The sequence below is a fragment of the Diceros bicornis genome, chromosome 18 (genome assembly GCF_020826845.1).
Source record: "Diceros bicornis minor isolate mBicDic1 chromosome 18, mDicBic1.mat.cur, whole genome shotgun sequence".
Classification (NCBI taxonomy): Eukaryota; Metazoa; Chordata; class Mammalia; order Perissodactyla; family Rhinocerotidae; genus Diceros; species Diceros bicornis.
Window position 1 is genome coordinate 14,347,862 of NC_080757.1, and position 9,854 is coordinate 14,357,715.

At 40.1% G+C, this 9,854-nt stretch overlaps 1 protein-coding gene across 1 annotated transcript; it reads left to right on the forward strand.

Moving 5' to 3' along the window:
* Window positions 1-7,724: 7,724 nt before the first annotated feature.
* LOC131417090 (olfactory receptor-like protein DTMT) lies at window positions 7,725-8,669 on the forward strand. The gene has a single exon (XM_058560060.1). The coding sequence runs from the start codon at window positions 7,725-7,727 to the stop codon at window positions 8,667-8,669; it is 945 nt and encodes a 314-aa protein (XP_058416043.1).
* The last annotated feature ends 1,185 nt before the right edge of the window (window positions 8,670-9,854 follow it).

Consider the following 9,854-nt stretch of genomic DNA (forward strand, 5'->3'; position numbering starts at 1 on the left):
ATTCTCAAAATTTCCTTTTTTAAGTCAAAGAAAGACTTTAATTTTGGGAAAAGTTGATCAAAAATATCAAAAAGTTTTAAAACAGTCAAATAGGAAACAATTCTTAGTTACTCATCTGACCAAGATGACAACAGAAGATGTCAAAGGCAAACAGAGTTAAAACAGTCAAAAAAACCTTAACAGAAAGACCTGAGTCCTTTTGAACATAGAAAATTATTTTAACAAAACATAGATTTTCTGTCTTTTAGGTAAACTTACTCAAAGGTAAAGAAAATCTTTTTATTGCCTCCTTATTAAGAGCAGACCAAAAGTTCAAGAAAATTATCTTTTTAAGAGAGAAAGCCAAATTCTAATTTTGCACCAGTTTACCTTTTTTTTTTGTGCCGAGGAAGATTTTCCCTGAGCTAACATCCACTGCCAATCTTCCTCTTTTTTTTGGAGGAAGATTATCCCTAAGCTAACATCTGTGCTGATCTTCCTCTATTTTGTTTGTGGGTCACTGCCACAGCATGGCTGATGAATGGTGTAGGTCTGCGCCCAGGATCCAACCCCATGAACCTGGGCCACTGAAGTGAAGTGCACCAAAATTAATCACTAGGCCAGGGGGCTGGCCCCTGCATTGGTTTATTTTTGATATTGAACCTTATTCATTTAATTGAATTTATTTTAATCTCAGCCAACTTGACCGTGTAAAAAACTCCTCAGGGTTTTACTTTCACAAGGCTTCTATCACTTACTTTTTACATTTAGAATTTGTCACATGCTTTTTTTCTTTTCTAGTACTTTAGGACAAATTTATGTTTTTTAATAAAACAAACAAAAATATCTCTATTATTTATACCTTTTTTACTGAAAACATACATTTTACTTTTCTTGTAGACAGACTCTCTAGAAATATATGCTTTCTCATAGAAAACTTCTCAGCATGCACAAAACATATTTATCAATATACCTTTATATTTATCAATATACCTAAGCCTCTTTCAGTTTCTCTGAGATGAGAAACCAAAGGCAGACAAGTCTATGCTTAGTAATCAATTTTTAATATTTTATCTCATATGGAAGTGACCTTGATACTCAAAAAATGTTTATTATTTAGCTTAATTTAGCAAAACTCTAAATTTTAAGTTACCAAAAACATTTTGGAAGCTATTTTAAGTACACATGCCATAAAATATAATTATTGTCAAAATTTTATCCATAAACTCTTATTTTACTTATATCCAAACCATTTCTTTTTAACAATCATGTTTAGATTACTTACAAAAACCTTATGTGACACTAAAGCAGTCAGCTGTCATCTTAACTTGTTTCAAGTACATACATCAGAACATATAATTATTGTTCAAAAGTTTTCCCCAGAACTTCTACCTTTTTTACATTTACCTTTTTTTCCCATCTATTTAGTTTACCTGTTTCTAACAATTATTTTGATTGTTTGTCTATAAAAACTTTAACAGATATCGGACAAAATCAGCTATTATTCTAAGTTATTATTCTTGCTGACAAAACAGAGATAATATGAGTTTATTTGACTTATAAAGGCTGTTTGTTTATATTATATCCCATGCTGATAACTCTGAGGACATGTGCATTTTAATTAAACCAACAAACTTAAACAAGTTTTTATTTACCAAAGATCAATTTATAGCATGCTAACTTGAAAGACATCTGGGCTAGTTTTTATTACATTTAGAAATAATTTGTATAAGTGCTTATTTTAAGTCAATTAAATAGAGCTCTCATTAGAAATCTTATCATCTGGAAACACATGCATAGACATGTAGACAATCAAAAACAGAGATCTTTAAAATTTTAGCCATGTCTCAGGCACAAAATTCAAAAGAATGCTGTATCCAAATTGTGACCTATTTAGATGGTTAAGGACTTTTTTACTAAAGATTTTTTTTCTTTTTGCTTTAAGGATCCTTTTTTACAGCTGGTTTTAAAGTCATTTTATCTTTTAGAAGCTTCTGTATATTAACCAAAGAATGCATTCCATTGTGAGAGGTTTCAAATCCTCTTTTTTTTTTAAGGTGGACTTTATCTGAAACAAAGGTTCCCCAAATGACCATTACAATTTTAAATAGCTCAAAAGTTTACTTATTTCCACTCATTAAGTTTTAGATCTGGAATTTTGGGGAAGTTGAAGCAGGGGAGCTCAGGAAGAGAGGAGGGAGGAGCAGCAGATTTGGTTTCATTTCTCTAACATGGTCTCTGGTGCGGCTGTTTTTATTTAATTATTTTTCTTAAAGAGGCAGTATGGGATTCTTGATCTTGTTTAGAAGCCGTAAAACTTAAAATAGGCCTCCTGTTGGTTATTTAATTTTTTTATAGCTGCCTTTTTCCACGCGTATACGCAAATACACCAGTTTGGGTAAACTGAAATGGCCCCTGGAGTCTAAAGAATATTGTGGCTATGTGGTGTCACAAAAGAAAACCATCATCTTCTTGGACAGGAGCTCACAGCTGAAGTCAATCCATTTAGGCAAGAGGTGGCCCAGAGGGCTTTTCTTGGGGACAGATGGAGTTCCCCTCATCTCATAATTATAAACACACAGACAGTCAGACACAGACCAGATCCCAACAGAACAGTCAGACAGGATCCCAAACAGAACAGACACTCAGATGGGATCCCAAACAAAACAGACAACTGTATCCAACAGATTCTAGGTAGTCCTACAATTATGTTTCTTGTTAGTTGGTGGTGAGACTCAGATGTGGATATGCCTCTGGGATTTCCCTGCAAGAGACAGGGATTCACGGCAGGCCTGGCAGAGGCAACTTACCCTACTTTAGATGTGGATCTGCTATCCCTGTTTTCCGTTTCCATTCCATTGAAGAAGCGCTGACAGCAGCTGGAGCACAAAGTGGGTGCAGAGGGGCTGTCTCCCGGAAGAAAAGTTCCCAGGCAGCTGCTGGGACTTTCTCAAAGTTCTCCCTGAGGTCCACTAGCCGCAAGCAGAAGGAAAGTCCCAGCAGAGCTGCCAAAAATTGTTACCGAGCAAAGGGCTCCTTCTGCTTGCAGTGAGACCAGCCAGTAAGTCCGGAGGGAAACGGGTGGAATAGAAAGCATTTATTTATTTTTGAAGCAAAGATGGAAGACGGCAGACGGTTGTCCTCAAAGCCCATCTTCCCAGAACAAAGACTACAGGCTAGTTTTATAGGGGGGAGGACATGCAGGCATGCATGTAACTATTTTTGGAACGTGGTTTCTTCTGACATCTGGCCTCTGGGTGGGCCTCAAGGTCTGGTGTCAGTTCCCAAAATCTTCCATTTTCCCTCCCTTGTGGCTGATGTTCCTGCCTTGCCAGAGACTGGACATGCATCAGAGACTGATTTAAGGCCCTATACCCTGATTTAGCTTAAAGATAATAAGAACAAAGCTTAATGTCTAAGTGCAACATAAAGATTATCGTTTAACTTGTTCTGCTTACTTGAGTGGCTCCACCATGTTCACAAAGTTCTCCATGACGTTCCGTTTCCTGGAATCAGAGAAGTCCCAGAGCAGGAAGCACAGAGCATGTGGAGCAGGACTGAGGTGAGGTACTGTCAGGTTATATCTACTAAAGCTAGTTTAAATCAGGGCAGAGCTGGTTACTGCAGCTGTGGCTGGAAAAAGGGATGAGGCTGAGAGAATTAAAAATGCTGCACAAGCAGTGTCTTGTATAGCTCTCAAGGGAGGGGTGCTACTACCAGGGGATGTAACAATGGTTTGATTGAATTGGACATTGAGCCTACCACCTGGACATTTTGTGGGTCTTATGTGAACTGATATACAAAGAGCAGGGTTGCCATTCTGCCTGGGGTGGTGATATTGATCACCAAGGGAAAACTGGGTTGCTCTAACCAACTAGAGCAGAGAGGACCATGTCTGAAATTCTGGAGAATTCTTTGAGTTCTACTTAGTATTTTTATGTCCAGTAATAAATGTTAATGAAAACTATAACAACCAAATAAGGCAAGACCATGAAGACGCAGATTCCCTAGGAATGAAGGTTTGCAATATACCACTATGTAAAGAACTCCATCCAGCTGAGATGATGGCCAACGAGAACAAGGATTGTGTAGTGAAAGAAGGAGTTGTAAATGTCAGCTATGGCCTTGTGATCAATTGCAGCATAAAGATGAGCTGGAGACTAGGACTTAGTCTGACACAGTGGAGAGCAGTAGAGATGATGGTGGTGGTAGGGTGCTATTAAGGTGATCCTAGAGAGATAGGGAGCTAGAGGCCCCTCAGTGGGATTAAAATCTGGGGTTCTTTTCTATCTTGGCCTGAGGAAGAATTGAGCATGATCTGGGAGAGGTTATCTTTTCTCTTATTCCAGTAATTTCTATATATCTGCATATGGTTGGGCCATACAGATCTAATCCTTGTTAGCTGCAGGTGTATCTCTCCTCTGAGGTATATTCATGGAGAATTGGGTTGTAGTGAGTGATTCTTCCACCCTGAGAATCTTTCCAAAATATGTGTCTTTCATGGCACTTTGTTAAAGACCACTGATGGCTTCTTTTTGCCCACAAGATAAAGCCTCCTACAATCTAAGATATTTTAGGATATTCAGACTCTGGTCTCTGCTTGTTTTTACGGCTTCTCCAACCGTCTTCCTTCACCTCCCAAAATGTAGGCTCCAGCCTCACAGGACTGCTGTCCATTCCCTAAACAGGCAGTGATTAAACATCCCTACAGGAGCTCCTCTCCATCCCTACCTTCCCTCAAATTATAGTCAGGTGTGATCAGTGACTGCAACCAGTCACTGCTCCAGGTCTCTGAGAGCATTTGTCCTAGAGAGGTCCTAAGTGTTTACTTTGTCTTTAATGTGTCCCTCCAGGATCTAGACTCCTCTGGGATCCAGGGCCCCTTAGGCCCAGGGATGTGTAGAATAGGAGATGTGAGAAGGGATATGGCAGACACTGGTGATGACTCTGGAGGCTATTTCACATGCTTTAGTGTTTAAAGGGGAGCAGAAACTCAAGTCAGAATCCTGGAGTTACCCTCAGAGACACTGGGTAAGTTGAGCAGAGAGTGAATGAGCTGGTCCCTTAGGGTCCTTCTAACCTGAGGGTCTTATTTTCCAGGTTGTATGATGTTCTGCAGGGTAGAATTTCAGGTTTGATAACTCCTCATTTCTCCACCTCTCAGCCTCCCTAGATTTCTCCACATTCTAGAAATATTTTTATTAATGTTCACCAGTTAAAATCCTCTTATCACCAATAGGATACATAAATATTACTATATAATGTATTCCCACAATGTTGTATAATTTCAACATAACGACAGCTCTTGCAGTAGGGTTTAATGTAATGGCTCTGAGCCTTTGCTTTATTTTATAATGACCTAAGAGCTTTAAAACTTTTGCAGAGGCTTTATCTCAGAGATTGTGATTAAATTTATCTGAGGGAGCCCAGTAATCTTTATTTTTAAAAGCATCATATCCTTGCTACTCACTGTGTCATCCATGGACCACAGCATAGGCATTACCTGCGTGCTGGTTAAAATGTAGAGGCTGGAATACTGAATTAGAATCAGTGTTTTACTAGAACTCCCCAGTGATTTGCACGGACATTAAGTTTTAGAAGAACTGCCCTGGGTGATTCTTATGTGCATTCCAGGCTGAGCACTACTGACTTAACCGGTGCAGAAGAAAAGAGGCTCATTGCAACATCAGTGGCAGCATCTGCAAATGTTGTCTCTGGTTTGTGATCCCCAGTCATGCTCTTGAAACAAGAGATGAGTCCCATTCATTTACCAGGGTAGCAAATTCTGTGAAGCCAGGTATATGATTTTCTCTAGATGTTTCTTCCCACTCTAATGGCAGTACATAATGTCCAAATGTAAAAACTGTTAATGTGGCTGGATCAAACAGCATCAAGGGGTGAAAATGCCAGCAGTTGGACTCTGTATGCCTGTAATTAAGCAGCTTCCAACATCTCTTAATGCTTCTCCTCTGCTTTCTTTGTCAGCTCTGAGGCACACTGAGGTATACTAGTCAGGGTTCCCAGAGAAACAGAACCAATAGGACATTATGTCTATATCTGTATCTATCTATATACATAGAATATATCTCTATTATCTATGTCATCTGTAGTAGTGAAAAGAATAATGTATCTGAGGTACTCTAACATTTTAATGCGTACAAAATTACATCCAGATATTCTATAACAAAGTGTCAAATTTAGTGCTAAATGGTTGAAGCTAGTGAGTTCTTGTTCTGGGAGGATTTAGTAGGAGTAGTGATTCTAACTTACAAAGAGTTTTGTTGCCTTTAAAGTTGGAGGGTGGCATTTATCAGCCTGAAGCACAGCCAATAAATATTTATGAAACAGCTACATCCAGGTACTGTGCTAGGTGCTAATAGTGCTGTAGTCGTGATGCAGACAGGACCTTTACTGCATGGAGTTTACAATCTGGTATGAAAGACAGCTATAAAGATAGAATCCCAATGGGTTTGAGTGCTATGGGACAAGCACAGGGTGCTGTGGAAACATAGCAGCAGGTTGTCACCTGGTCTGGGGTAAGAGAGAAGGTTTAGCTGAGTAGGTGACATGCACTATACCTGAAGGATAAGTAGGGGCAAGCCAGGTGAAGAGGGAGCAGAGGGAAGAAGATGCTAGGCAAGAGAACAGCAAGTATGAAAAACTGGAGGCAAGGTTGTTACTTTTAAGTCCAGCATTTCTGGCAAGGGGAGTGTGAGTGCCTTTGTGGAGCCAGATGAAGCTATAGAGATAGGCAAGGGTCATGAAGCACCTTTTGAAAGGAATTTGGCCTTGAAAGGAATTTTGCCTGTATCTTACGGGCAATGAGAATCTATGAAAACTTGAAGGAGAACGATGATCAGATTTTCTAGTTACAATGCCACAGTGTAAATGAAGGATATTGAAGGAATGGGTTCAAGTATGGAAACAGGCAGATGAATTAAGAGACTGTTTCAATAGTATGGGCAAGTATGATGTTAGCCTGATCTGGGGTATTGACAGTGGAGAGAAACGGTGGATGAATGAGAAAGAGAATTAAGTGGCAGAATTTGTAGGATTTGTTGACAGATTGATGTTGATGATGAGAGACAGGAGGAATGAAAAAACACTCAGGTTTTTGAGTGGAGCACCTGGATCCCTTTTACTAGGATATGGGAAACTAGAGTGAGATCATGTTTTTCTTTTGGGATCTGTTGAGCTGAAAATGCATGTGATACATGCAAGAGAAGATAATCATTAAGCAACTGGGTATACAGTTTTATAGGTTAGAGAGACATCTACAACCAAATTTAAACAGGTAATCAAGGCCATTCAAGTAGATGGGTTTTTCTTGGTGGTATTTGTAGAACTATAAGAGAATGGTGTTTAGGAACAAGTCCTTAGGAGCATCAACATGTAAGATATTGGAAGGCAGGAGTCAATTACAGTTACTGAGGATGTCTGGCCAGGTAGGTATGAAGAAAACTGATACATTTTTTTTGTCACAGAAGCCAGTGGATTAGAGTGTTTTAGAAAGGATGGAATATTGTTACTTGTTAGAGAGAAGTGAAGAAAATAAGTCATTTCCGATCATACAGATTCTGATTATAGAGATTTGGAGTATAGAGATTGTAATTGTTGTCATGAGGGTGATATAAAGTATTTTTGCAGATCATTTAACAGACCATGTATCACAGAAATGTGTTCATTTTTAAGTTCAGGTTTTAACGGACGCTATTATTTCTTCCTAAAAATCCTGAAGACAGAGCATGAGAGGAAGGAATCAAACTGTCATCTCAGAGTTTCTCCTGCTGGGACTGCCCATCGACTCAGAGCAGGAAAACCTGTTCTATGCCCTGTTCCTGGCCGTGTATCTTACTACTGTCCTGGGGAACCTCCTCATCGTCGTCCTCATTAGCCTGGACTCCCAGATCCACACGCCCATGTATTTGTTTCTCAGCAATTTGTCCTTCTCCGACCTCTGTTTTTCCTCTGTCACCATGCCCAAATTGCTGCAGAACATGCAGAACCAAGTCCCGTCCATCCCCTATGCTGGCTGCCTGACCCAAATGTACTTCTTCCTGTTTTTTGGAGATTTGGAGATCTTCCTCCTTGTGGCCATGGCCTATGACCGCTATGTGGCCATCTGCTTCCCCCTGCACTACACCACCATCATGAGCCCCAAGCTGTGTCTCTCCCTGGTGGTGCTGTCCTGGGTGCTGACCACGTTCCATGCCATGTTACACACCCTGCTCATGGCCAGATTGTGTTTTTGTGCAGACAACGTGATCCCTCACTTTTTCTGTGATATGTCTGCTCTGCTGAAGCTGTCCTGCTCTGACACTCGAGTTAATGAGTTGGTGATATTTTTCATAGGAGGGATCATTGTCATCATCCCGTTCCTACTCATCATCCTGTCGTATGCACGAATTGTATTGTCCATCCTCAATTTTCCTTCTGGTAGGAACATCTGGAAGGCCTTCTCCACCTGTGGTTCCCACCTCTCTGTGGTGTCACTGTTCTATGGAACAATTATTGGTCTTTATTTATGCCCCTCAGCTAATAATTCTACTGTGAAGGAGATTGTCATGGCTATGATGTACACTGTGGTGACCCCCATGCTGAACCCCTTCATCTACAGCCTGAGGAACAGAGACATGAAGAGAGCCCTGAGAAGAGTCTTTTGTGAAAAGAAAATTCTCTTCTCTCTATAATGTTAACGCCTGAGATTTGTACATATTTATATCCAGTACATATATTAGTAGTGGAATATTATTCCAGATACTTTTCCTCACCATGGAAACTTCCGTTAAAGTGACACACTACCGGGAGCTGGCCCGGTGGCATAGCAGTTAAGTGTGTGCGCTCTGCTTCGGTGGCCCAGGGTTCGCAGGTTCGGATCCCGTGCGTGCACTGACGCACCACCTGTCAAGCCATGCAGTGGTGGCATCCCATATAAAATAGAGGAAGGTGAGCACAGATGTTAGCCCAGGGCCAATCTTCCTCAGCAAAAAAAGAGGAAGATTGGCATCAGATGTTAGCTCAGGGCTGATCTTCCTCACAAAAAAGAACAGAAAATGACATACTACATAATTGTTTGATACGTAAGAAAGGTGAAGCAGAGCTGCATAGTTGAACTAGGGAAGGGGGTCCCGGTGACTTCTGGTTAGGCCTTGCTCTTTGTCTTCCCCAGGGGACCCTGGAAAAGCATAGTTTAAGAACTACTATTTTGAATGACCTTCATGTCTTTAATTCTTAAACTAATTCATCACAGGAGATTATTCTTTTTTTTAGCATAACTCTGCTTTGATTGTGGTATCACTTTAAAATAATTCTCCATACTCTTACGTAAATACTAAATAAGATCCAAACATCTCAACCTCCCATCCTCCCTCTAAATGTCTCCTATGTACCTCTCCCTGCACAGATTTCATGTCGTTTTATCTCAACCTTTTTCCCCCCTCAGATTTATTTTTGTGTCTATATTGTGTTTTCTGACCTGGCCTGGTTGAAATGGATTTTCCTAACCCTTTTGGTGTAACAGTGTATTTTGTCTCTACCTGGGAATAATTAATACCGGGGGCCCTAAAATTTATTTCTTCAGCAATGGCGAAAGAAGCTAGAATGTGGTAAACAAGTTCAGAGTTTCAGGATGCTTCTCTTATGTTTGGTATTTTGGACTTTATAAAAGGACTTTATGTCTATGTTTTTATTTTACCCTCATGACATTTCTAAGGAAGTAGAGAAGATATTATCACTGTTTCACAGACTGAAAAATATGGCATTTAATTACTTGCCAGGTCACACAGTGTGTCAGTCATTAATGTATGTAAGATCCCAGTCTACGTGATTCTGCAGTTTCTTCTTATTTTCTGCCACTTCGGAAAGAAGGGGATCAG

Bases quoted from the DNA above. Each gene is read 5' to 3' on its own strand.
- LOC131417090 (XM_058560060.1), top strand. From the start codon at position 7,725: ATGAGAGGAAGGAATCAAACTGTCATCTCAGAGTTTCTCCTGCTGGGA.